The sequence below is a fragment of the Syngnathus leptorhynchus genome, chromosome 9 (genome assembly GCF_054491065.1).
Source record: "Syngnathus leptorhynchus isolate UIUO chromosome 9, UIUO_Slep, whole genome shotgun sequence".
Lineage (NCBI taxonomy): Eukaryota > Metazoa > Chordata > Actinopteri > Syngnathiformes > Syngnathidae > Syngnathus > Syngnathus leptorhynchus.
This window is the reverse complement of record NC_141203.1, coordinates 8,665,344-8,692,902: the sequence shown is the minus strand read 5'-3', so window position 1 is coordinate 8,692,902 and position 27,559 is coordinate 8,665,344. Positions and strand designations below refer to the sequence as shown.

Here is a 27,559-nt window from a genome sequence, read left to right as displayed (position 1 = left end):
TTTACACTTTGAATCAACCAATTTACGCGGTGGCCATTTTGCCACTTTATAGTCTTCAGCTAACACTTGACCTCATTGAGGTCATGCACAACAGGAAATAGATGGATGAAATTAATAATAAAAGCACGAGCAACAAGATGTTGGGTACAGTACATCAGCATTTATTCCATGCAGTTGCTTGCTTGGATTATATTCCTGCAGATGTCTACCATACTGTAATTTGGAAAATACAGGAATCTGACAGGATTGGTTTGATCGTAATGCCACTCGACAGGAAGAGGAGCTGAAAAATGACCGTAGTAAAGAAACAGTTTACCAGATACATGAGATAATGTCCACGATTAGAAACGACCTCACAAACACAAATTTAAGATGATAGAAATAAAGGTGGGGGAAGATGCTTTCAGACTTGTGGTCTCTTTGCCCCTTGATTGGCTTTTGGTAAAAACAGAATAGCTGACATGGTGACTGGAGTAAACATTTGGAACCATTTTTTGTTATGAAGTGCCACTACATCCATACTTCATTTGTAATGATAACTCTAAGATATGACGATTCGATCCATGGAAACATCAAACTAATACTGTCCTCATACCGGTTCTCATTGTGCTTTCTTTAAATAATAGTCCCGCTAAAGCTGCCTGAAATTAAAAAGCACAGTTACATGCCATTCATAATAAATTAATTCAATCATTGTGTAGGCCAGCTACAAAGAAAATAAACCACAATCATAATTCACAGGATGTATGCCAGGCATTATCCACATCTTGATCAAGACAGCGCATGAGGTTAATTCATTGATATCAACGTAAACACAAAGGAGACGGTCGGAACAGGCTGGAGCTAATGCGGATTTGCAAAAGCTTTCGTCCTCAGAGAAACATTATGAAGTAGTTCAAGCTTAGGTTCATCCAGTTCAATACTGATGTCAAACACACCGCAAAGGTCCTTTTCAAGAAACTCATTGATGACAGGTCAAGTTACATTTGCTGATGCTTATATACACACAAAGTAACACGGAAATGAAAAAATGAAAACAGCCTCGTGGCCTTTTTGATGTCTGGCTTACGTTTTCCCCAATAGCTTGCTCACACACAGTCGAGCTGACAACAACAAAATAAACTCTGCCTTCGCTCAAAGTTGTGTACAAAGGAATGACAAACACTCAAAAGAAGAAAGAATAAATTAAGCTCCAACTGATGCGGCATCCCTTAAAAAAATACAGTACAGCAAAAAAAAAATAAAAGTGATTTGGGAGAGCATCCGTGGTTAAAAAGTAAAAATAAAAAAGTAGTAGAGCCGCTTATAAGTCATTGTATGTGTCACCACATTGCTCCTGAGCAGTAAAAAAAAAAAAAAAAGAAACCAAAAACTAGATACATACGTAAAATTAAAATAAAAGCTTCATAGCCACCAGTCATTGCGTCTAGCCAGCTAGACGTTCTTGATCTTTAAGCAAGCAACCTCGATTCTTAATTGCTTTTGTTCACAAGCACAGGGGGAATGGTTTACTCTTTTCAAACTTACATTAGTGCCATTATACACACGTTTAGCGTTATGTCAGTAAAAAGTACCCTGCTAGAAAGTGTCACATGGGAGATGATGCGCTTGGAAATGGGAAGAAACAAAGATTACTGGGCCCGAAAACTATTTCCTCAAATAGTGGCCGGGACATTTATTTGAACGAGGCGTCTGTTTTAAAAAAGGAAGGTTTAGTAAAACTGGAGTTGGATATACTGTCAAACATAAATATGCCACAAGGTGGCGTCCAAGCAGAACAGTAGTAGTGTTATCAATGTCAGACATGTCGCATTGTTACATATTATGTATGTTGGATAAGAGCTAACTTATTTATACAAATACAAATATTCAAGTATTATAATTTGTACTGCAGTTGTCAATCGACGCCAAAAAACTTTGGTAAAAACTGTTTTTGTCAAGTTGAAGCTCCTCAACTCAGTGAGTGTGCTTTGTGCTTTAGTGAGTAAAGCACAAAGTCACCACCAGATGGCGCCAAAGCAATCGTGTTTTTGCTTTGAGTACAAAAACAGGAATAAGAATTTTTCAGCTAATAGAGGATTTGTGTATGTCAAACCACAAACACACAAGGATTAAAAGTATACTCACAATTATCAATAGAGGCGATTATTTAAAAATATTTCATGTAAAATCATGTTTTTGCTACAGGGAATGATCTTACTTGGTGATGAGTGACTGCAGTGTTTAAGAGATTAGAGCAGAGGCCACTATTTGAAAGGAAAAATGCAAAAAGCAACAATGGCTGTCCAAACAACATTCAAACTAATTGGTCCAGTCCAGTTTGTTTCCGATCCTGAGATGAGACTTGAAAGCGTAACGTCCAAGCTTTGTGTGTCCTCACACGCTGGTAGCATCATGTGATTTGTGACAAGAGAAGAAGCTGGATATTGTCTTGTTCATTCCAGCTGCTCTCCTCAGCTCCATCTCAGCTCATTCATGCATGCGGGTCGCACTCACAGCCTGATAAGTAGACATAACGGAGTCCTGCTACAAGGCAGGGGGGGGGTCATGCTGGTGTTTAAAATGCTAGCTTTATAATGGGACAGCCGAGGATGGCGGCACGCAAGGTTTCTCTAAGACAGTTGATGATATTTTGGTAATAGGGCGGGAGTTGGGAACCACATATTTCTATTTAGGATCATCAAGAGATATTCTGTCGTGAAAAAAAACCTGCTGTCAATGATACAAGAGAATGATAGGATTGTGACTTTTTCGTTTAGCAGTGTGCTGGGAGGTTTTTCTAAAGTGTCAAATGTGCCTTGGCTCGATAAAGGTTGGGAAACACCGCACTGGAGGATGGTGCGTGCTGATTTTTGGATTTTGCCATGTACATAACTAAAAAAAGAAAAATGAAGACAGTGACTGTAGCCAGATAAAGGCGTGGAGTTCCACATCTGGGTCACCTGAGAGATTAACGATGATGTAACTCGCCACCGCTGTCAGCGCTAAAACCAATCGGGTTGCCATGCGTCCATTTCACTTTTACCACACGTGTCTCGCAACCGGTTAGCATGTGCCTAAATTGCAAAATGTCTTTTTGAAGAGTCTTTTTGTTCACTCCTGAATAGTCCTTCAAAATTCAAAAATAAATTATGAATGTTATATTCTATATCATGTACATGTTCATTCTAAAAGGGAATCCCTGCCACGGGTTGCCTGGATGTTGTGTTGAACATGAGGGGAATGAAGACCTGGTAAACGGAGGAGAAGGGATTCCGGGAGGGATTGCTCACCATTTTTTTGACATCATTGTCCTCTTATTGCTGTATTCTTTGCAGGGCCCAGCGGGACACGATTGGTTCCAGGCAAAAAATAAAAAAATAAAGTGCCCGAGGGGGGCATTCACCATGAGGAAGGGGCTGCTTTGTTGTTTCGGATGGTGGCATCTGAGCACTCGGCTTCGGATGAGTCGCAGTCTGAGTCCCCAAACTGGAGCGGATTCTGTAGGGGAGACGGTTAATGTTAACACATTTTTTTTTTATGAAAGGTGGATTGAGTATTCTCACTAGCCATGAGTTACACCTGCAATTATTATATGCTGTCACAAAATGGATGAGTCGATTTTGTATGGCCCTCACAGGACTTGGCCGTTTGATTTTAGACCACTTACCTCGTAGCTGTGTTCGTCCGAACACAGTTTTCCTAAGGAGATCTGGGTCTTGACCCTGCGGACGGCGCACTCCTTGTCAGACAAGCCGTCCGACTGGGTGGAAATATCGATGGGGATGTCCGGGGTGTGCGACAGCAGCTCGTCCAGGTGCTCCTCCTGGCTAGCGCTCAGCCTCTCCAGAGGGCCGCTGTGGGAGTGGTCGCTAGTGTTGCCCTCCTCTCCGTCGGACACGGACAGGTTCTCAGAACTGAACGTGGAATACGACTGGAAGCTGCTCATGCAACGGTGAGGTCTGCGTCAGAAAGATGACAAGGACGACATGACTTGACAGATATGTCACAAGATGACTGGAGATAATGACCATTTATTGCTTTATATTTGATGGTGACCTGTTTTTTTATACAAATATTTACCGTAGCGATACTTGTGACTTAACAACTGCTTTAGTGATTGACTACTGTGTAAAATGTATTTGCTAGCTGAAATCATTCATTGAAATGAGCAACGGGAGAGTACCTCGGTCTCCTTGGAAACTCCACTTCACTATCTACCTCTCCTTCCTCTTCTTCAGATGACTCATCACCACCCTGGGGGGAAAAAAAAAACCGCCGTGTCATTTTAGTCGTTGTTATTTCACATCAAATCATTACGGACTTACCTTTCTCAGAGGTCTGAGTGTACGAGGGAGTGCATTAGGAAGTGTGTGTTTGTTCTGGAAGGCTTCCTGTTCCCGAGGCTCGGGGTTCTTCGAGACCTCGCCGTTAGAAGCGGGATCTTTGTCGGGAGCCCTCAAAGTCGACCGGCTGCCCTCTCGAGTACTGAGCAAGGAAAAGTTGGGCAAGTCTGGTTGTCTGGATGCAGGAGTGCTCGCCTGACAGTGAAGGCATCCGGGGAATGGGTGAGCCTGGCAGCAGGGACAGCCGGGACCGGTACCCGGGAGGGGATTGGAGCTGGTAGATGAAGTACGCCGACGTGTGTCTGCATCAATGGCTGTGGAGATGAGGTCAGGGTTGGATCCGGAAACACGCCTCTGGAGGTGATCGGTCTGAGGGCTACGCAAGGCAGCGGCGGGGCCAAAATAACGCAGGTTATTGGCACAGTTTACAACGGCCTCTTCGCGGCCCTTCAGCGGGAGTGGCGATCCGGTGGTAGGCAGCGGGAGGTGATGAAGATGACGCTCAGGTGGCTCCTTGACCTCTTCGGGCACTCCTGCCGTAGATTTCAGCACGCCAAGGAACTCGCTGTGGCTTCCTTTCCTGTTGGCGCGGCGATGGCGGGGCTTGCTTCGGTAGCGGGCTTTTCCAGGAGGCGTGGACACTTTGGGACTGGCGGAAAGTGGGGAGGGAGAGGGGAGGGGATCCACGCTGGCGATACCGTCAGAACGGAGCAAGTCTGGCCTGGAGGAGACACATTTTTTTTCAGATTAAAAGTCAATTAAACAACAAAAGTGCAGAGACCACTATGATTTTCTGGGAACAAATTTACAGATTTTTTGTTGTTGTTTTACTTCTTAAAGTGAGAGCTGAACCTTTTGGCGGCGGGCATCCCAGGTTTGTGAGAAATGCTTCCTTTCTTCTTTATCAGTTTTTCTACAGCATTGGATCGGACAATGGGTCTGACCAAGTGGCGTTTGTAGGTCCCGGGGTATTTCTTCTCCACAGCTTGCTCTCTCCTGTCAGGATTACAATACAGAAATAAAAATGTGCAGGCTAGCTACTGCTTGGCTACGAACTCGAGGAAGAATGTGGACACCGTATAATTCCACTACTGGATGTCATGGAGACAGATAAACACATGGGTGGGAAGCTCAAGCCACAATGTAAATAAAGGCCTCAGCCCAGCGGGGTTATTCTGGTTCAAGCGCGCTAACCCTCCTAAATTAGTCAAGTAAACACGATACAATTCTTAGCGTGTGAATTCGATTTACATAGTGAGAGGAGGAAAGAAATGAAGGCTCTGCTAATGAGAAGATGCCCCTTACTGCGATAAGAAGCTCATCGACTTACTTCATGAGGTCTTTCTCTCGGACCTCCAGCTGCAACATGATGGCACTGAGCTCCATGTAAAGGTTGTTGGCTCTCTCCAGCTTCCTCTCGTAGTGTTCCCGGATGTCCAGTGCATGCCTGAGAGGGTTGAAAACATTAGAAAAAACAAAATCCCAGATCTGCATTGGTATGTCGAACCAAATGATGTATTTCTGTTTCCTTCACACCTGAGTTCATCCCGCCTGCGTCTGATCAGCTCTTCATCCAGCCTGTGAATGCATGTGCCTTCACTTTTGATCTTCTCAAAATGTTTCTTCACTTCCTCCCGCCATTCAGCCTGAAACATGAATGAATGTGGCAACCGCCAGGCTTGTATTATATCGCGTGATTCTTAAAAGCTGAAAATCTTCGGATGTAGTGCACACCTGAGACTTGAAGTAGGTCTCCTGAGGCGCTCCCAGAACATCGGCCGAGGCAATGTCGAGATGTAGGAGGATCTGACGGAACGACGGTCTATTTCTGGGCTTGCCTTGCCTGGTAATAATGAATCAGTGAGTGAGCTATTATACAAGCTTACTATAGTAAACTCGTGTGTTTTGGCAATTAATGACACACCAAGTTTGTTTCATGAGGATTTTGAAGCCATCTGGGCAAGTGGAGGGCACTGGGAGGTGAAGACTGTTGCTGCCGACGCCCCAGATAATCGCGGAAGAGTCCACATCTTTGTACGGGATCTCTCCAGTCAGCAGTTCCCATAAGACAACTCCAAAGGACCTGCAAGTCGCAGTCAGTGGGATCTTCAAAAGCAGGAACATTCAAGAAATTCAATGATACACAATTAGGTGATGCACAACTCACCAGATGTCCACTTTTTCCGACACAGGCTCATTTCGTATGACTTCTGGGGCCATCCAGGCCACCGTACCGGCAAATGACATCTTTGTACTTTTGTCACTCAGCTCTTTCGACGTTCCAAAGTCGGAGATCTTTATGGCGTCATTGTGTGTGACCAAAACGCTATTTAAAAAAAATATAAACAGAGAAGGAAAGGTGTTCCCAAAAATTGAAATCTATTCAATTTTCTTTGCCTATGAGATACATTTAGTCACATATTCACATTTCATATTATGATGAAAGAATGTAGAGGTTAGCATGATCAAAATTGATCAAAATGATCAAAAATTGTTTTGAAAATCTTGCTGGACACGTTTCATCCAATTAATGCAATGGAGATGACCTTTCCCGAAGACTGAGCCTGCTGACTAATACAGTGTTTGTCAGCACTGCAGCACGCCAATATTGATTAAAGACATGGGTGGATGCGGATGCTGTGCGCAGGATGCTCAGGGTAAGCGACTTCACTCGCATAAAGGCCACTTGATGATGAACATCCTGAGGGTTAATGTCACACTATTTACAACTGAAAAGCTGAACTGTCTGCTGAAGTCGTTTTACAGCACAGTGTGGGTAATAAAAACATTGACGTCCACTTTATATAGGTCATGTGAATATATAGAAGACAAAGAACCGCCACCCCCTGAGTTCTTTTATTGATTGTTTCAGAGGAAGGTTAACTCACTTGGGAGATTTGAGATCCCTGTGGATGATCTTGTGGAGGTGCAGGTAGTTCATGCCGCTGGCGATGCCTGAGGCCCAGTCCACCAGCAACCTGGGGGTGACTTTCCGCCCTGCCCTCAGCACCTCATAGAGCTGGCCTTGAGCGCAGTACTCCATGATGATGCAATAACACGGCGCCTGAGTGCACACCCCCCTTGGTAGAAGACAGCAAACCAGTGAGCAGAGCAGGAGCGTGTGCGACATTATGCAGAGCGAGTGTTTTGAGAACTACTTGAAGCTGATGATGTTGGGATGCTTGAGTTTCCGCAGGTGCTTAATATCCGTCTCCTTCTGTTCGCGCACCTTCTTGATAGCCACCTCCTCCGAACGGAATTTGCCCAGGAAGACGGCTCCCTGAGCACCACTACCCAGCCACTGCAACTCTGAGATTTCTTCAAACGGAACCTCCCACATGTCTGGTAAACAAATGGAAACTTGGATGCAGTGCACTATGTGCAGTATTGTGTTTTTTTTGCATCATAGCCATAAGCTCACCTTGTTGTTGGAGTTTGTATTCTGTGGAGTAGGTCTTTCCTATGATGTTCCAGACCGGTCGGAGACAGCCGAAAAGACCCTCCAGGAAGCCGCCCGACCCGGGCCCCGCTCTGTGGAAATGCAGCTTGATGTCGTCGGGGTGTTGCGGGTGACCTTGTCTACAGTCTCCGCCGTGGTCCATACGACAGTCCCCGTCCCCCGTCTGCTCCTCCATTCCGCTCCCGCAGCCCCCGTGCTCGCAGGAGGCCGGCGAGATGGGTTCTTCGTGATCGTGCTCCTGTAGCTGAAGGACACTGTTGTCAAAGTGTCCGCCCTCGCTCCGCGTGGAGTCGACGCTCAAGGCCGTGTTTTGGGGACTCAGACCCCCGAGCACCGTCTCATCGTCCTGGCTTGGCGGCTGCAGATGCTGCAGAGGGACGGGCAGGTGCGTAGGCGGCGCCAGGTCTTTGATTATCTGAGGGGGTAATATCGTGGGAGGGGCTGGAGGAGGTTGCGCTTGAGAGTTTGCTGCGTTTGATTTCTTCATGGAGTCCCCAACTACACTGAGTTTAAGCTCCTCCTTCAGCTTGCCCACCAGCATGCTGGGGCAGGAAGTCCATGAGAGCACCTCGGGGGAACTTCCCATGATGTCATGCATGAATATGGGCTAAGTATACCTGATGTGGAGCAGTTCTAACACATTGGCTTGGTTGTATTTAAATCACCTGGACACACACAAAAAAAAAAAAAAAAAAACAGCATGTTAGTGCTAAAGCTAATTTCACAGCTTTTACAAAAACCAAAACGAGATGAGTACCATCGCACTACTTCCGCAAAGACAAATCCTCTCATAGATGTGGGATGGGATGAGCTTACATTACTGACTTTTATTTTTAACTACAGAGTGCAAGCATCCCACGGCGGAAGTGACATCGAGCAGGCTTTAAGCCCGCGCATACAAAATTAATAAATCACACGGGATACAAAGAACCTCATTTCTGGGAAAATTCTGGCAAACAGACTAAATCGATGGCACACACACATATAAACAGTCGGGGCTTTGTGAGGCTACCCGGTAATATCAGTTGAGCGGGGGGGATTAAAACTGTTGCTCTGTATTAGGGAAGCTCAAAGCCAAACATCTGGCACGCACGGACCAACGTTTGAGCCGGCCGGCATATTGTTAGCCGCAGCAGTCACCTCGCTAGCTTTGCTATACGTAAAGTCTTCAATGACCCCAAAACATTTGATCCTAAAAGAAAAACTGGCTGATTTCTAGAGCTGTCGTTTTCGATGTTGAAGCAGACGCAGGGACTGTATCAGTGTGCGTTTATCTCCTGGAGGGTAACCCGAGTGCTGTGAGAGTGAAGCACCTGCCAACAGCTCATCTATAATGCAAGCTTGACTCCAAGCAGGTTGCTGAGAGTGCAGGGGGAGGAACGAGAGAACGCTCTCTCAGGTATCCAATAAATCCGTCCATTCCAATGCCGAGACAATCGAGCCGTGCGAGTAGAAGACCGAGGTGTAATTCCACCCACGGCAATAATTTTCAGAGCTGGGCCGTGCTGATGCGGATCAACTGGGGAGAAACGCATGCCAAGACTAAAGGCGTCTCATGTTAAGACCTTTGACCCCATTTAAAGTCACTGTCCTAAATAATAGCTACAAAACCTTTTTGGGAGTTTCACTTACTCGCATTTATTTGACCAGTCTTACCAATTTGGAATCGGTACCTGACACCGGGAAGAACAGGAAAAAGACCTAACCCATTAATCTGTAATGGAACATCTCTACTGGCATAGACTCCCATAAATTACGTGTGTAGCTGTTGATCAAGGTTTCATTTCCACGGTCTCCTAATGTATTTTCCGAAAGAACAAACTGTTTCACCTTGTGATGTCGTGAAAATTTGTGACAATGAACGCGGGGGGTTAAAAATGTAAGCAAGATGGAGAGAGCCAAAGAGAGTCAAGTCCCTATGATTTTATTTTACACAAATGTACAATTTTACTTTGAGTGGAGAAAAGCTTTTGTTGTAAATGTGCGCCTTGGGATTATCCAGAGGAGCACAAAAGCTAGGGGCGTGTCTGACAGTAATCCGACTACTCATAGTAATCACTGGGGAAGACGCGTTTGAAAAAAATCCACTCACAGCTAGATTGCTTTTATTTCACGACGCTGTACTTTGATCAGACCACAAACAATGCCTGAAAAAGATTTTTGTATCGAAAAAAACACAGCAGCGGCATCTGTGTCGCCATCACCATGCTCCTAATTAAGAGGAGATCCCGCTGAGTCCCTTCCTTTGCTAACAGCTGTGTGACCAACAAAGAACCAATTTACACCCGATGTCACTTCATCATTCACATGTTCCCGTGCCATTCTTACAACCTTGGAGCTTGACGTCTTTTTTTTTTTTTTTTTTATAATCAAGCTGGTAATGGCGATCGTCAAGATCTGCATACCATTGCTCATATGGTCCTGGCCAGCTAACTTGAAAGGCAGGGACAGAAATGAAGTAGAGAATGTCTCAAAAGAAAAATTGGAGGGAGGAAAAAAAAAAAAAAGCGGATTAGGCAGAGAGAGAGAGAAAGACACGTGGAGCTAATTTGTGGGTTGGAAGTAAAAGAAAGCATTTGGAAAAAGAATATAAACAAAAGGTCAGACCAGTGATGGCTGCTCCCGGCAACTTGGAGTAGCAACGACGACCGGGAGCGACAACAAAGGACACAAGAGGAGCCGGCTCCATGTGAACTGTCTGCCCCACACGGCCAGGGGACAAGCAGCACACACATTGGACACTGCGACCAGAGCAGCTGCTGCCACAAACAATTCCCCTTGTGCTCCCTTGCTAGGGGCAGCTTGCTTGACTCCCTCTCACAACAAGGACTGAGAGGAAATTGAAACAAGCGCAGAAAAAAAAATAAAAACACAACATAGTTCTGTGACTGACACCATTTTATGGGAATCTACAATTTAGAAATGCATGCAAATGGGAAGCAGTGCACCACAGAAGACAGAGGAGACCACCAAAATAAAAAATAAAAAAAATCAATCATGGGTACTTGAGACAATTTAGTATCTTTAATGAACTTAACATGCATGTTTTGGAGACTATGGAAGAAAGCCAGAGAACGTGCTAACTCCACAGTGGGAGTCCAAAGCAAAGATTTTAAGAATCCGGTAAGGCAGAGGTGCTAACCCCTATGTTGCTGTGCTGCTAACGTCACAAACATTTTGACACACAAAAAAAAAAAAAAAATCCAGAGGTCCTAGCCTATGTAAACACACACTAAGTCAAGCGTTCCCAAATGGAACGAAAGCATCCAAATGGCCTCGGGTGTGATCAGCCACTGTTCCTCCTCTTCTCCCTCTAAAACGCGGCTGCCGGCTACTCATCCAGCGCCGTTACATAAATATGCTTAGCGGCAGAGGACAAGGGTGGGCGCTACTGTTCCTGTTGCCAAAGCGGGGTAAGTAAAAGGCCTGGATTAAATCACAGTGTGTGCGAGGTGTGGGGGGGGTTGAGCATACTCATGAGTGTAGATGTGCAACCAAAGACGGATTTCAGGCACGTGTGACCAAGTTAAGGCATCAGAAAGATGGCAGTCTAATATTGTCAAAGGTGTTCCATTATCGTGCGCAAACAGTAGACAAGATGTGTTTTCGTCTGCCTCCATCTTCAGCCGTCCTTCAGAGGACACAGAGACGTACTGCATCGCAAATCAGCAGCAGCAGCAGCAGCAGCACCACAGAGCCTAAAATAGCTCCTGCACGCACGCACGCACACACCACTGCATAACACTCTCCCGCAGTGCCGCCACCGAGCATACGCAAACAGCTGATTGGAGTAGAAACGCAACAGCGCACTCCATTTCCCGCATACGAGCACGACGACGGATGGATAGCCACGAGACAAACCTGCTCTCTATACGACCCACATACGCGTGGAATGACAACTCACGTTGGACAAGGCTCAAAGTCAAGCTTCTTTCTCGGCACCGATGCAGGGTTGGTAAAAAACGAAATTCTTCGTCAGGGTGGAGAAAAAAAAGCAGCACAACCAAAAAAAAAAAAAAGAAGCCAGAAGAGGGCAAGTCACAGGCTGGAGAATGACAAGCATTCCGGTTGCTCCGGCAGCACACGGACTGTGAGTGGGCGGGAGGCAGATTCACCAACCTGCTCACGTCAGACTTTTCATGAATGGGAGTCGTCTGACGCAGAGAGTACGAGGTTCACAAACTTGAAGAGGAGGAAGAGGAGGAGGAAGAGGGCCGGCCGGGATTTCTGCACCGGCTCAAAGAGGAGGAGCAAAGAGAGATGAAGGAGAAAAGGGACAAAAGGGGGAGTCATGTAATTGGGAGCAGCACCAGCTGGAAAGAGCAGGTTGGGCTGCGGTGGTGTCTTTCCAAGTAGGACAGAGATGAGAAAATCCTTTTGTAAATCAAATCAGCTCTGAAATATCCCCTAACGTCTACCAAAACATTTCACTCACTCTCGTTCACTCACGCAATTTATATGTGTGTGTACTGACCCGTAAGTGGCTTGCTGGACATCTCAGAGGTCGCACATTAAATTCCGGGCCTCACCTCAGTCTGGCCTCTCACCTGAATGCACACGCAAAGCAAAGGGAAATGGGTCATAGGGGTGCGGAGTGACATTTAAAGTTCATACGAGACCCAGATGGATTTAGAGGATATGTGAGAGTACAGTAAGTCAGAGGAGGTTGCTGCTTGTAAAAGTACGACATCAGCTGACAGGTTGAGTCACCGGTAAAACTGCAGAGGAGAAGAGGCACGATTCAGAGTGTGTGCTTGTGCGTCGGTTTGGGTGTGTGTCATCAAATCAAGAGACTGAATGAAATGGGAGGGTCCTCTGGTGAAAGGAACAGATGCTCCACCCTGTAGTCGCGTTAGCAAACCTCTCGGGAGAAATTATGTCCGCCCAATCTCTGGCCTCAAAGTAAACCCCAGCGGGGGATCCTGCAGGCAGGGCTCTGATATCCTGGGGTGAGGATAAAGACAGCCTCGAAATAGTGCGAAATGGCAGCCAGGATGAATTTGGGCACAGATGGCTGAGGGCGCTGTCCGAATGGGACACAACAATAAAGAATGTCATGGCTTACTAAAATTTGTGCAAGGGCCAAATATGACAAAAGTGGGATACATGCATACAGATTTGGAATATACTGGATGATTTTAGGTTATTAATGTGTACGCACGGTGAAGAAATATTTCATATTTCCACCCACAATTGTGAGTCCCTTCCTTTAAACCAGATTGGCTGTAGTACCAAGACTAACCTGTCAGAGGCAACACAGTGTCAAAGGCCCAAAAATGAAAAATGAAAAAGAATGTGTATCAGTAGATGAAAGTAATAGGAAAAAGTCAGATCTTAACAATTCCCAGCATGACCAAAAAAAAAAAAAAAATGGATGTACTCAACTGTACATAGACACATCAAATCAGCAAGATATTTCCCAAAAGTGGTGGTCTCGAGTTAAACATTGACAAAGTTGGGCAGGAAGCCAGACAAAATATTGGCCATAAAAAAGGAAAGGAGCATGGAATTCAAACAGCTGAGCTGTTTACTGAGCAGTGAACCGCAAGTGATACTGTCAAGCCCAAATTCCAAAGGTCCGAAGGTTGGCCGATCACCAGTCTGTGGTCTCATGCGGAAGGCTAACAAAAGCACGATATAGCACGGACGTAAATAATTTTGACTTGAAACCATTCCATTTAAATCATACTATTTTACAGTATACATAAACTAGTTATTTGGTTTAAGGTGGAATGTCATCTCCCGATGAAGTGAATTTAGACAAAACTGCCGATATGACGCAATCCTATTTTTGCTTCTAAATTTGAAGAGTCTGCTTAATTCCCACAGCTAACTTGTTGTGTGTCTTTGGCTAGCACAACAAGACACTGAGACATAACACAACACAGCCAGACACGCAGTTGCAAGACAGGAGCCCGACTTGAAGTGCAAACGATCTGTAAAGCACACTGGCGCTGGCCCGTTATACACACTCATTACTATTTCACCAGCAGGCGAACAGCGCCACTGACAGCTCCTGTGTCCTCGACATCAATAAGAGAAAAGCCACGCATCGCTCAAGATTAGCTTTCCAATTGCTATCAGAAACCATCGGCACTATTTGGTTCTTGAACTAATCAGGTCCCAGTACTACTAGCTAGCTACGACCCAGCTAGTTATATGGATAAATAATGATTATTCATCATTTCAAATAATGATTTCTGTTTCTAATTTTAATCATTTCTGAATTCTAATTTTGTTGGCACAAAGGTTGGGTACAACTGAGTGAATCATGCACACTAGCATCCTGCAAGTCAAAGAGGACGATCACGCTTTGTAAGATTATCCCGTTGAGCCAACCGACAGCCCACAACTTGACCAATTTGCAATGAGAGGAAATTACAAAATAATAGATGCCCCCGCGGGCCCCCCCTAGCTCCGCCTGTGAAGCTAAAGAAATGGTATTTGTATTTTCATTCAAGAAAGCAGCACTTTGTCCCCAATTTGGATGAATGAATTATTTATCAACATGATTTGTTGAGGACATTTCTTTACTCCAATATTCTTTTTTTTTTTTTTTAATCAAGAATAAAGAAAAGCTAACCATGGTACAATATTTTTTTTTGTAAGAACAAGCTCAGCTTTATTTATTTTCTTTTATCACTAGAGATGACTTACTTGGGCATTCTGTTTAACAACCACACCCAAACACATCAAATGTGTTGTATTATCATCCGTGATCAAACGCGTGCGAGTCCACAGACAACAAACACCAAATGTCAGCACTCCTGCCAAGAGGCTGGAGCGGCCTGTATGACGAGTTCACGCGCTCCCATTCTCCACTCGTGTGTATTAATATGTTCCCCATGAGGCGCTGCAGGCTGCGGTAATTATAGAAGCTCGGCTAGCATTCAAAGTAGCGGGCAGGAATACGCCGTATGGATGCATTAAGACCAGCACGTGCCCGCTCCAAAAGTCTTTTTGATATTAGCACAATTGGGCTTCAACAATATCAAGTTAAGCTAAGCCCCCCCACCCCTCCCCGCCTCAAGCTCACCACTGTAAAGCCCCTGTTGGGCTTAACCCACTTCTCAATAAAATCCCACTCCTGGCACGAGCCGCCCAACGTCTGGGAGTGTATCCAGTAAAGCCAATGGAGCAAGTGGGGGGATGGAATTCACTTACTTTCGCCATCATTCTGACTTGTTACTATTGGTACGGATGGATGCGACAAGCTGGCCCCCGCATAGGCCAAGTATAGCGGCGTGAAGGATGTCGGAACCCGGCGTTTGTTTGGCTTTTTCCACCTCATCGACCTTTGCCGGCTTGGCTGTGCTGCACGCAACGGGAGCATTTGGCACAAATACTGTCCTGAACTGAGCTCCATTTCCAAGGACATCTCATGTAAACCCACGCACGCATAAATAACGGATAACAAAAGCGAGCAAGTCGAGATGGTCGTCTTTCTGTTGTTGCATAAAACAAGAGTCGATTCAATCATGAATCTCAGAATGGTTTGGACAAATACAAACCTAACTGCAATGTCAAACAATTCTGACTTGAATTGTTTCCATGACTCAAAATACTCACATCTCAAATTGTCTTTCTTCAAACTGGGACGTGGATGCTATTCATTAGCCCGTGTAAGGGGTTTTGCATTGTGAGTTAGCATTAAGCAAGCAGATTTTCCTAAGGCAAGGTTATGCGGTTGTTTTAAATATACAAGGTATAATTATCATTGTTCTATTTTAGTTTGACGTAAACGTCAACTGGGAGGGGCAAAAAAACAGCTCAAAGTTTTTCTTTTCATAGGAACTGACGACTAAACTGCTAATTGTTGTGGAGAGAGTTGAGTTCACTGCCACTGTACAGCGCCGGTATCTCAAATGAATAAAATTAACCTAAAACGGGATCAAAAAAACAAACACAATTGCTTTTCTTTTTGTCAAATGAATGACAATGTACTTCTACAAGACAGCTTATTGACCTAAAAACAAATGTTTGGGGCTTTACCAGCAGGAGGGACTCCTCCATTTGGCTAATTGTGGCTGTTGACCTGTAATTGCACCAGCGAGTGACAAGCCGAAGCTTTTTAGTGACACGTGTGAAGTCTTGCTCAGCACCGCTGAGGCCGTAACGCAATTCTGACAGTGCACAGCATCCAGCGATCATGCACACTGGAGACACGTTTGCAGCTGACTGCAAACATACGGTGGAAATGGCAACCAGCCAATACGGGAAGTGGTTATGACACTACGGTGTTGTGAAATGGGGGATAGGCAGATGGCAGGTGGATGATCACAAATGAAAAAGTTTCAGTACTGTTCCTGTCAAACAATGAATAAAACCGAAAGACAGGTCATACAATACAAATGCATTAGCATTAAGAGGCTAGCTGCTATGCACATTGTTGCTTGTGATAAAAAAAATTGGGTGGATTAAATGAAAATTATTATTTTGTCAGTCTATCCATGCCGATCTTGTATAAATAATACCGTGTTGGGAGGGAGGGAGGTATATCTGGTAGTAATTATCTCTTTTTTTTGTTTTTTGTTTTATGGTGATGCCAGAACATGGTGACGCAACATGAAACGCCTCAACTCGCCTCAACATAGAGCCTTTGCACAAAAATGCCACAAGGCGGCGCCAAAGCAATGCTTTTGCAAGCTAGGGCTTTCGTCTTAGTGGGGAAAAATTGTTTCTCAGCAAATAATGGGGGGGAAACTCAGTGAATCAGCAAAAAATTCTATAGCTGTTACTGTGCACATAAATCTCAAATTTGTAGTGCGATGTCATCATGATTCCGCTAACCTCTCATGTAAATTGCCTCCTCAGTCATCAACGTGGTGTTAAATGGAGAACACTCCTTTTTGCACAATACAAAACTAAATATAGTATATCTTAACAGTGAAAACACAACACCACGAATGAAAATAAAAACTATAATAGTCCTGCACAAACCACTCATCTCCTTTCACTGTTGGTGAAAACAAGCTCAGAAAATGCCACATTATTATGTGGTTGGAACGTGGATACACTCGGTTATATAATGATGGCGAATATGAACTCTAACCCTTTAATACTCTTGTCTGTTCGCCAATGAACAGCCGATTCAAAGTACAAGAACCACGCAAGTGCGTTTATTCGGACATTTAAGGCACAAAAACAACACTTGGAAGTACCATAAACAGAAGCTGTCAGGTCCCTGAAGGCAGCAGCGGGTAATTGACAGCTGCCCTCACACAGGACTTTCAGCTTCCTCGAACGCAACATGCCAATCGAACGCTCGATTGTTGCCGTGTCAACCTTTAAGCATGTTAGTAATTCACAAATAGTAAGAAGAAAATAGCTTTTTGTTACCGTTTGTCGCCGGAGAATCTCCGTTGACGGGTCCCGAGATGTCAGTCGGTTCCTTGTATCGTTCTTTCTCAGGCCACGGATTTACTGGCCAATCAGCTGAGGCGCGTGAGCTGGTGTCGTCACTTCCGGACTCCCCACACCGTGCACCTGTAAATAAAACCCAGCGCAGTAAACAAGTCTTTTTTTTTTTTTCAAATAAAAAAATGACACGCGTTGGTTGTATGTTTTTTAATTTTTCTCTTTTTTTTCTTAGAAATTAGATTCGACCAGAAAAAAAAAGTCAGCCTACAATCGGTCAACTCCATGTTTTCAACTATGCAAGCCAACGTTGCGGGTTTTGTTTTGAACAGATTTTCCATTTGAGTTATACTATAGTAGGCCTAGATGTGAATTTTATTTCATACTCTCTGTTATATTTTCAACAATTATAAGTGTACTGGAAATGTATACATTAGGTTTGCAACACTCAACCAATCACGAGGTGATCTAACCCACAAGCTTCAAAATATTTTGACAGACGCACATGTTTTTTCCATGCAGAAAAGATAAACAGCATGAATGAGGAAGGTGTGGAAACCGATACCGGCCTCCTCCAGCTGGACCGCTGCGTGTTTACACGAAACTACTTCAATGTAACGTGACAAGTGTGGCGCACACAAACAAATACAAATGTGCTGCAATTTTCCATTGCAACAGAGAACATTGTCAAAATATTAGGCCCGCACAATCAAACGCAATAATCTGATATGTGGGGTACTTTAATTAGAATACAAATAATGAATAAAGAATTTTCCAACCACTTATACTCACTATAGAGCCACTGGAATCAAATTAAAATATGATCATGATGCGTTTGGTAAGTAGCATTTGTGAGTCCCTGGGTACACAATGGAAGGTGACAAACCATTGCCGCCAAAACCTTTATTTATTTTGTTTGCATTAGGTATATAGGTATTTTTTTCAAAGTAGAATTCCTTAATAAACCCAACATTGAAATTCCTTGACAGCAGGAACATACAAGTAAACATTCAAGTAAACATTCAAGTAGTCTTTTCAGAGGTTCATATGGAGATGATTGTGTTTTCTTTTTACTGTGTATTTATTGATGTGCATTTTCAAGTATACATGTGGCTTATTATGGTCCAAGAGGATTATTAAAAAGATGCATGTTATGGTGAGCATTTACAGTTCAAGTAACAGTAACATAGAGTAGTAACACTGACACCTAAATGAAAGAAAGATTGTGCATGCTTTCACTGAGGTTGCATGTCACTTGAGCAGTGTGTGATGATATGGCTTCAGTGCAACTTTGACGTGGTGACATGGATAGCTCCACCAGAGTTATGAATCCCTGTTATGCAGCATGGCGACTCGCCGCAGAGAGTCGTTTTGGTCTGAGCAAAGTCCATTTTTGCAGCTCACCTCCTCCCACTGCAGAGAGCCGCGACTGCACGACTGGGGGGGAAGAAAAAAAAACAAAAACAAGAATGGGTCAGGTTAGGTGTTGCCGGTATTCCATGTCAAAATGTTCTCCCTCACCATGTTGTCGATTTCCTCCCAATCCTCACTTGAGTCCAGATGAATGTTGAATACCGTGGTTTCCACCCAGGCATCATCTGTGTTCCTGACGTCGTCCACGTATCCTTGAAACACCTGAAATGGTGACAAAGGAGAAGGAAGTCGAGTAAAATAATAAGACGCTAGTCGACCAGTCAAAAGCGACTTACCGGTATTCCCTGTAATAGTTTGTCATGTAATTTTTCATACAAGCTGTTGCCCATGGTTCTCAACACAGCCGACGGCAGACGTTCCGCAGATTCAAGTGGTCCCTGCGGGTACATCAATTGCGGTGCGTCACCTAAATGTCACGTGACCTACTCCGAGGTTAAAAAGCACAGCGTAGCTCCATTCACCCCTGGTAGAACTATCTTTTTCTGTTTGTCTTCAACTGCTAGAAACTCCAAAACTGAGCGTCCGTTGTCCCGCAAGCTAGAAAAACAATATGAATCCCTCTGATTATGAAATCAAGAATACAGTCTCGTTATTTTTGCTCGAAATGGACCCACCGTGTAATCACGAGGTCTACGTGCAGGTTTGGACCCAGATGACTGAGTGAACCCTGACCTCTGATACCCGTCCTCCCTCCAGGGTTTCTAGCGTTAATACGTGATATTGAGTTGTTATTACTATCGATCGGCACTTATTCATCCATTCATTTATCCCAACATCGTACCTGTAATTTTCCAAGACTTCGGCGTCTGATCTGTTAAGAAGACAACAACATACTGTCGATAAACATCTTGCTGGCCAAGTCAACTATAGTAGAACCTTTAAAAACAGTGATGCTAGTTTAAGACATACTACAAATAAAGAACGAAAAATCATAAAAGCTACACTGTATTGATTGCACGGGCAATTTCAAGTGACATGTAGACTGTAAAGTTAAAAAACAAATCACTGTGCCTCTTACGGAACTCAACATTACCTGTCACTCAAATGTGAAAAATAAGTACAAGATTAAATGTCAACAAAAGTGACAATGTAGCATCTAGCTAAAAATATCACAAAGGATGGTAAATTATAATTTGACTTCAGCAGTTCTACTGTTCGTAATGGGTCAAGTGTAAAAACATACCCATCCGTGTTGTCCTCTGAGCTAAAATATGAAGGCGCGTATGAGCTGAAGCTGACCTAAAAAAACAAAATGAGTGAGTAAAATCGGAAGCCGTGCAGTGTGGAGCATCTGATGGAAATGTAAAACGTTGACTACCTCCCACGGCACCTTCTCCTCGGGTACGGGGAAGCGGGTGACTTTGCTATTTGGGTAGTGGAACTGTCGGGCTTTGACATGGAAGCCGTCTGTCTCGTCGACGCAATCCAAAGTCTCTGAAGATTCCTTTACGGTTGAAGGGACCGCTGAAGGAAAACAGAAGGAGAATGAATGGACATCAATGATAATGGAACGGATTGAAAAGGTAAGAAATCTGGTAGCGGACGGAGTGGTTGCTCCTCTTTCCCAGCGAGACCCTTGGACTTCAGACTCTCCATGATCCACTGCAGGCCTTTAACTGAGTGGACAACCTGCAAGTAGTATTCAGTGTATCATCCTCGAGACGGACGTAGTGTGTCTGGCGTGTTTAATTGTGCAAAGATCGGGTCGCGACCTGCTCTTCCAGTCGGCCCAGACGCTTAATCAAGATGGCAGAGCTTATCTCCTCTTCCCGCTCTAGCCGATCTGTTATAGCGTTGACCCTGGAGAACAATAGCGAAAACACGAAGACACATATATCTATTTTTTTAAAACAGCTCTTCATTTTAAACATTATTCATGGGCCTTGACCAGAACAGCTTGTCAATATTTATTTTTAGTAATGTGATTGTTTTTTTGGGCCTTGAATTGGCTAGGAACCAGTATGATATATCATTTAAAAAAATAGAGACAATCAAATAACATGTGCATAACTTTGCACTGTAGAGACCAGATGGATTGATTTTGGTATTGCCGAGGTTCGTACTTTTGCACCGTGTCCACGATGCATCGTTCCATGGTCTGATTCTGCTGTTGCTGGGTGGATAGCAGGTATCTGTCCTTCATCAGGGCCTCCCATGACAGAAGCTCCTCCTCTTCTATGTGAGGAAGCTCAGTCCCTGGATGAGAAAAGATTTTGAGAAATTCTGTTAACAAAAGTCAAGCAGAATCATAGCGTGGTATGGTTAGCACGCAGGCTACATCCTGATCCATATGACGGGATTGTAATCGGCAATAATTAACTTGAATTAACCTATTTGAGTTGGAATTCAAAACGAACTCACTGAACTTTCGTGATTTATGTGGCGGCCTGCAAAGAAGCACATTCCTGATGAAGATGGAAAGGTGACTGAGGATGATGAAGGGAGGAGGGGCAGCGGGGCGGCTGTGGTATTCCTTAATGAGCTCGTATCTTTGGAACTTCCATATACGGTCTGTGTTGTCTTGCACTTCCTGGAATGTGAAGCTGCAGCAGCCAGCAAGAGTTAGTGTTCATTTCACAAACGAGGGCGAGCCGATTAAGAGGAGGCAAGACTGACTTGAAGATGGCGATCAGTAGGTTGAGCAGAAGTATGTTGGCGAAGAGGAGGTAGACGCACAGCATGATGATGGTGAGCCACTCGGGGAAGGCCGGCGTTTGGTTCTCATTCAGCACGGGACATTTGGGTTTCAAGGGGTCGCTGCCGTTCATGCTGCAGGAGTCCAAATTAAATTCCGAATCTGAAATGGGAAAATCTCTTGGTTCACTGATGCCGTCCAAATGCATTTAATGTTCTTCACAAGTTCTTCCATTCAACAAGACCGCTATGAATTTTTTCCCACCCAGACTTCTTTTTGCTCACAATCAACGTTGGTGGGAACGTTGCCGAATATGATGAGGTAAGGTTCGTATACGGCGCCCCGGAGAATCCACTGCAGTCGATTGTCGTTGTGGATAAGGATGCCCTGTTTGGCTACCCCGTATGCCACCACCCAGATACTCAGCAGGAACATGAAAAAGAACATGTCCATCATCTAAAAAAAAGAAATATGATCACGAGTATTATATTATCGCTGTTTATTTTGGAGACATCCTCTTACCATCCTCCTGACAATAATGATCTTAGGGCCAAGCGTCCGACTGATGCTGAAGATGGCCATGAGACGCAAGCAGAAGACAACAAAGTCGATGCAGAGGACGATCTTGCCTGCGTAGAACAGCTCGGTCGTCAGCCTTGAGGAAGACAACGGATGATGAAATTCCGTAATGACCCGGGAGCTTGTCTGGAAGGATGCTGTAGCTCACCTGAAGACAAGGCCGATGATGAAGAGGATAATGGACAGAACATCTAAAATATTCCAAAGCTCTCGAAAGTACATCCTGGCTTTTTTGTGGAACCCAAAGCCATCTGGGTCATAAAACAACTGAGGTCAAAAAGACAAAAGTGAAACAAAAAAAATTAGGAATGTTAAAGTGGTCCTCTGGACATATCCAATTAATCACATGCGTGTGGATTTTTACCTGCCGGACTTCCTCGCTCACCACAGAGAAGAGCCACACGTACAGCAGAATCTCCGCCGACGAGGGCGTGGTCTGAAAGTCCATCATCAGCACAACGGCAAAGAGAAAAAGGAAGGCAAAGTAGGACACGATATTCCAGTAGAACTTGACCTGCGGCGAGCTGTAGAGGCAAGTCAGCCTGGACCAGCAGTTCAGAGACTTCATGGTTGTGAGATCACTATTGGGGTTAACATAATGGGGGCATTTTAATAGAACGTACTTATGGATTTTATTCATTAATGTCTACTCACGGACTCTTAGCTTTAGTTCGGCGCACACTTCCCGTGACGCTCGCCACCGTCTTGATATCCTCACATTTCTTATTTTGCTTCTGGATTAGTTCATCGGGTCTAGTAAGAATATGGAAAGATTCTTGAACATATTTGGTCCATAACGAAATGCATAATTGAGAACTATCCGAACGGCCGTCCAATAATGTCGCCGTAATTCCTGACGCTGCTATGCTGTAGAATCACCTGTAAATCAGGAAGCCAGTGTAGATAAGCGGAAAGAATATCATGCAGATTGTCACTCTCCACACTGGATTGTCCACTGAAAGTTCTCCACACCAGATCTCAGTCAAGAGGGCCTAATGGAGAACGGAAATGGATGCACAATTTGTTATGCACCTTGTTTCAGTCTCGAATTTTTATCATTAGCATTACGATTGTTGCATCTTCTCCTGCAGGCTAATAATTGCTAGCTAACTTCGCTCGTTAATTAACGCGCAGATCTTAAACTCCATCAGTGAAATGAATTCAGTAAATAAAACGAAACTTTTGCTAAAGTTCTTTTTCTGTTCATGTATTTGTAATTTTACACAAATATTGCTTTCAAGTACTTTATACTTGGCTCTACCTGGACACCTGACAGCGCCACAAAGCTTTTACAGTTAGCTTCCAGCGCTAGCCTCAGGCACGTGGTCTTCCCCCAAAATGGTGACACACGAACCAGGAGCCTCTTAGCCCGTTCCTCACTTTCGCTGTAACACTTGGTGAACACACCTACAGACACATAGCAATTAAAAATCTCTAGACATTGTCCTTCTCAGTGCGTGATGTCGTACCAATGGCGTGCATCTCAAAGTGATCAGCTAGCTCTTGCATATTGGCGGCCTCGTCTGCATCGCTACCCTCCTCGGCCATTTTCCTCAGGATCTTGCAGGCGGCCAGAGCGGCGGACACACAGTCCGTACACTGTCCCAATCAGAATAGATTGAATTAATCCTAGCGATAGTTTCCGAACTCTGTCGGGATCACTCTTATTTTCCAAGTGTCGACTCGCTTACCTGTTCCCAGGTGATTTCAGACAGCTCCTTATTTTTCTGGACGACAGCCCAAAGAAAAAGGTCTCTGGCTGGGTCTCTCTGGGCCTCAGCGAGGTCCACTCTGAGCGGAACTTGGGAACCCGACAGACTTCTCGACAGCTAGAAAGACAGTGGAAAGGATGAAGCGATTTTTATTCTTTTTGTGAGAAAATTCTGACTTGCTTGGCACTGAGACAGAAGCGGCGAGTTTGGCAACCCGGCTGTCGGCTGTTTGACAAAACCGCAGGTGCATATAAGAACGAAACTGAAAGGACCGTATCGATCCAATTTTGTCAGTATCGATCTGATATCGATGATTACTCGGTACCTATAGTATCATATCTCACCGATGTCGCGTCCTCCATGTTAAAGTGGTACATGGTTGTGGGTGGCGGGTAGATGGGCCGGGTAAAATTCCCCAGCAGGTGGCGCACTTCATCCGACACATGATTCAAGGCGATGCCCTCAGTCTGCGAAGAGCGCACACGGTTCCTGACGGCGAACACTTTCCTCCTCCGGTAGCAGGAGGCGTGGACGCGCTTTGCCAATTTACGCAGGAAGAAACAGTTGGGCAGCTGTTTGTAAAGTTCGCATAGAGTGTCTTCGCTCTGCAGGAACTCCCTCAGACTCACGCCGTTCTCCAGCAAAAGGCTCACAAACTGAGGCTTGTTGCCCGCCAGGGCTGAGAACATGGCCCAGTGAAGATCACTAGACTGCAGGATGGGAACAAAATATAAAAAATGCCACTTAATATCCAAACTGACAATCAGACTCAACTTCAGCTAAGTCAGCAAATGTACAGGCGAAATTGGAGAAAGTTTGAAATAAATGTCCTGCTCGGCCTCTTTGACTCACCTTCCATTGACTCTCGTCGGTGAAGATCTCAGTGGTGGCGATGTCCACTCTGTTCCATACGATAGCCAGTTCCAGCTGTCTCCGCCACCCGTCCACGACTTGTGATGCGCTGGCCCTTGAAGCTGAGAAGTACACCAATTACCAATGAATAAAAACAGATTTATTTTCTATTTGATACAGAGAACTATTTATATGATATCACATGTATTATTCATGATTAAAAATGCTAGGGAACGCTGTTATTCAACCGGTCCTATGTCGGTAGCCCCGTCTCAGCACCATTAACGGTCTAATTGGTGCAACACAGTAGATGGACTCTCCTTGGAGGTTTTCTTAATGAGGTTTCTGGTGCCAGTAAATTGCTCAGAAGTACAACTGTGGCAGAAGATCCTCTCTAGCTAAATCAGCAGGAAATCTGCCAGGAAATTGTTTGCCAGGAAATTGTTTGAGTGATATCAATGGAGATCAGAGATGGAAAGCATTTGGAAAGGGAGATGGTATCCTCTAAAAGCTTTCAAATTACAAGCTCACCTTTAAAGAGCGCTTGAAGGATGGCCACATCCACATCTCCGTGACTGTCTCCACCTCCTCTGAACACCGTCAGCAGGTGAGACATCCTGATGATGTCCTGAATCTGGAAAGGCAATCGGATGCATAAACGCAAGACAATGAGAATGCGATTGTGTTCTCTTACCTTCTTGGTCCACTCGATGATTCTGAGGTCAGTGAAGTTGTCGTATTCCAGGCTGAGGAATTTCTTGAGCAGACGATGAATGAGGCTGATGGTGACCTGACTGACGGGTAGCCCCGCCGCATGGGCGATCACGTCGGCCATTCTCCCGGAACCTTCCAACACCACGCACGGCGTGTCGTTAAGCATGGCCGTGTAGATGGTCTGAGAAGAAACAAATCACTCGAAAGTCAAGAAGCGATGAGGATAAGAACACAAGCGAGAACTCACATTGAGAGTGCCTGCTCCTCCATCCAAAACCACTAAGACCACAGGAATGGTTACTCCAACAGCTGAAAATATGAGAAAGGGAAAAGAATTAAAATTGTGTCAGATGGTGTGTTACAGCATGATTTCTTTCACCTTTGTTTCCAAGAGTCTTTCCAGAGATGAACTTCTCCAGACGACTCCTCAGATTGATCTCCACGCCGTAGCGGCCATAAGTGCCGTCGTCTACCAACAGGAAGTGTGTGTGGTTGTTATCGAGGCAAGGCAGTCTACCCTTGACGTCCATCGGGTAATGAGCCGGAAAACATCCCTGAAGATAACACGGGTGATCCCATTTTGTAGATAATGACTGGAAATCACAAAATTGTGTTTAGCGTACCTGGGAATTCACCAAGACTTCTTTATTATGAATGACTCCCCATGTTGCCAGGCCGATAGTCACAATCTGGCCTGGCATGGAGCTACTAAGGGAGTAATCCCTCACAGCCTGCCCCACATGCTTCATGACACCAGTGTTGGTTCCACCTGTGATGATCCACGCGCCTGAGCAAAAGCATTGGCGGAAATTTTAGCCACGTTACAAAGTTCACAACATGTGATGACATTTCTCCTTCTTACACTGCAGTCACAATGCCCTGAGTCATATTTTATTTTTATCTTCATATGATCAAGGTCAGATTGTGATCTGAAGATACCCGATTCCATGCGGAGGAGGAGAAAAATCGATACTGGGGTCACTTGAATCGTGTGGTGTAAATCAAGCCTTAGTGTTTATTTCTACAGTTGCGTTCCAGTACCTGTTGTCTGGGCCACTTTGATGAGACCTCTTTGGAAGATGTTCTTCAGCCGAGTCTTCAGGTAGAAGTTCTTAGCTCCCCCGGTGACAGAGATGAGAAGGTTGGGTGGAGGTACTTTCCACTGCTCAGTCATTAGGTGGTATAGCACCTCAGGACTGGTCTCTGTGGACACTCGAGCATACTAAGCATGAAGAAAGACCAACACAACTTTAAGAACATCCACATTTGGTATTGTTGAGGCCCGCAAAACGTTTTTTTTTTCAACCTTGGTCGTCGTCTGTCTCAAACCACCAAAGCTGATGTCCCCGAAAGCATCTGTAGGTACTTCACGGACGTGGACGTGGGGGTCCCAGGTACCACCGCCCGTGTCTTCTGTCCGAACGGCATCGGCCACATGCTCGCTTTTGGAGTAGCCGCACATGCACACGTCCTCTCTTTGTTGAGCCGAAGAAGAAAGAGTTGAACTGCGGCGGTAATTTAAGACGTGTGAGTTTTTTGGAGATACGAGTCACCATCGCTGGACAAGGTCATTTGTAAAGAAAACATAAGTCCCCCTACCTGGCAGCCTTTTCAAAGAAGCAGCAACACTCCTTCTTGCAGATGTTCTGTTGAATCCAGGTGACATGCTGGAAAGTAGGCGTCAAACTAATCACTTTGGAAACTGTGCCGACACTCAAAGTTAGATTTTGAATGAGCTTAGAGCCTTGTTTGTCCTCCATAGTGATGGAGACAAGCTAGGCTCGGAGTGAGATTGCAAGACTGAAAGACTTCCTGGAGTCCAGCCCGTTTGTGCTGTCTCATCGCTCTCATACTGAGGTCAGTGAGAGCCGAGACAGCTGCCAAACCTTCCATTTACGGAAAGTCGGATACCAGCGTAGGATCAATACATTACATCACTCGGGGCGGATTAATTACAAGAAAAAAAAAAAAAAAAAGATGCATCACTTGGAAAAACCATAACACAATTTTGTACAGATAAAAATAACTCGTCAAATGTTTTTATTATACTCTTGATTTCACCGTTGCTGTTTCAATACTTATGCAGATATTGGCATTACAATTTGAGGGGGTCTTTGAACCCCCAAAATTGAGCGTTAAAAAAAAAAAAAGTTTGGTACCAAAGTGGCCAGACACTCACCTTTTTGAAACGCTCAATTACTCTGTTGAATCGACATCTCTTCTTCTTTTGATGACGTTCCATCACATGAAAACTTTTTTATTTGCTTTTGTGTAAGTTGAGTTGGGGAAGAGCCGCTTCATTAGGCACACCTGGACAATAACAATAAAAAAAGACACACAATGCAAGAGCTGTATTGCAACTTTCGTGACTTTTTTTCCCCTTACCTTTAATGCTTACCTTTCCCCCCCCTTCCCAATAATCACAGTAGCCAACATGAAGTCACCTTACACAGCTTGGAAAACTACAACACTCACCCAGTTTGTGCATACA

The 27,559-nt window shown here is 44.6% G+C and overlaps 2 protein-coding genes across 6 annotated transcripts; both read right to left on the bottom strand.

Moving 5' to 3' along the window:
- Window positions 1-78: 78 nt before the first annotated feature.
- Window positions 79-17,253, bottom strand: map3k13 (mitogen-activated protein kinase kinase kinase 13). Of its 3 annotated transcripts, none has more exons than XM_085920780.1 (15): window positions 17,125-17,240; window positions 12,260-12,332; window positions 7,747-8,450; window positions 7,484-7,667; window positions 7,214-7,405; window positions 6,493-6,651; window positions 6,250-6,408; window positions 6,060-6,168; window positions 5,862-5,971; window positions 5,656-5,772; window positions 5,157-5,321; window positions 4,308-5,046; window positions 4,166-4,236; window positions 3,650-3,941; window positions 79-3,480 (listed from the first exon to the last, which is right to left on the bottom strand). In XM_085920780.1, exons 3-15 carry the CDS (start codon window positions 8,381-8,383, stop codon window positions 3,382-3,384), a joined length of 3,033 nt encoding a protein of 1,010 aa, XP_085776906.1. In that variant the 5' UTR covers window positions 8,384-8,450; window positions 12,260-12,332; window positions 17,125-17,240; the 3' UTR covers window positions 79-3,381. The 3 variants fall into 3 exon arrangements, with proteins under 3 accessions (XP_085776906.1, XP_085776907.1, XP_085776909.1); XM_085920783.1 differs by having other exon boundaries at window positions 80-3,480; window positions 5,178-5,321; XM_085920781.1 differs by lacking the exon at window positions 12,260-12,332 and having other exon boundaries at window positions 17,125-17,253.
- A 695-nt stretch (window positions 17,254-17,948) lies between these two features.
- On the bottom strand, window positions 17,949-27,358 carry trpm2 (transient receptor potential cation channel, subfamily M, member 2). Of its 3 annotated transcripts, XM_085920199.1 has the most exons (33): window positions 27,248-27,358; window positions 26,668-26,735; window positions 26,375-26,573; window positions 26,110-26,290; window positions 25,692-25,855; window positions 25,448-25,622; window positions 25,316-25,377; window positions 25,049-25,249; window positions 24,886-24,988; window positions 24,355-24,476; window positions 23,847-24,212; window positions 23,482-23,619; window positions 23,260-23,389; window positions 23,052-23,197; window positions 22,670-22,782; window positions 22,445-22,543; window positions 22,155-22,371; window positions 21,939-22,057; window positions 21,734-21,866; window positions 21,496-21,667; window positions 21,193-21,373; window positions 20,938-21,119; window positions 20,640-20,772; window positions 20,289-20,376; window positions 20,121-20,205; window positions 19,895-20,040; window positions 19,760-19,815; window positions 19,358-19,387; window positions 19,191-19,277; window positions 19,038-19,113; window positions 18,852-18,953; window positions 18,664-18,777; window positions 17,949-18,579 (listed from the first exon to the last, which is right to left on the bottom strand). In XM_085920199.1, the coding sequence occupies exons 1-33, from the start codon at window positions 27,308-27,310 to the stop codon at window positions 18,466-18,468; spliced, it is 4,365 nt and encodes a 1,454-aa protein (XP_085776325.1). In that variant the 5' UTR covers window positions 27,311-27,358; the 3' UTR covers window positions 17,949-18,465. The 3 variants fall into 3 exon arrangements, 2 of the variants coding, with proteins under 2 accessions (XP_085776325.1, XP_085776324.1); XM_085920198.1 differs by lacking the exon at window positions 27,248-27,358 and having other exon boundaries at window positions 26,668-26,828; XR_015067256.1 differs by lacking the exons at window positions 17,949-18,579; window positions 18,664-18,777; window positions 18,852-18,953; window positions 19,038-19,113; window positions 27,248-27,358 and having other exon boundaries at window positions 19,266-19,277; window positions 19,358-19,452; window positions 26,668-26,828.
- Window positions 27,359-27,559: the final 201 nt, after the last annotated feature.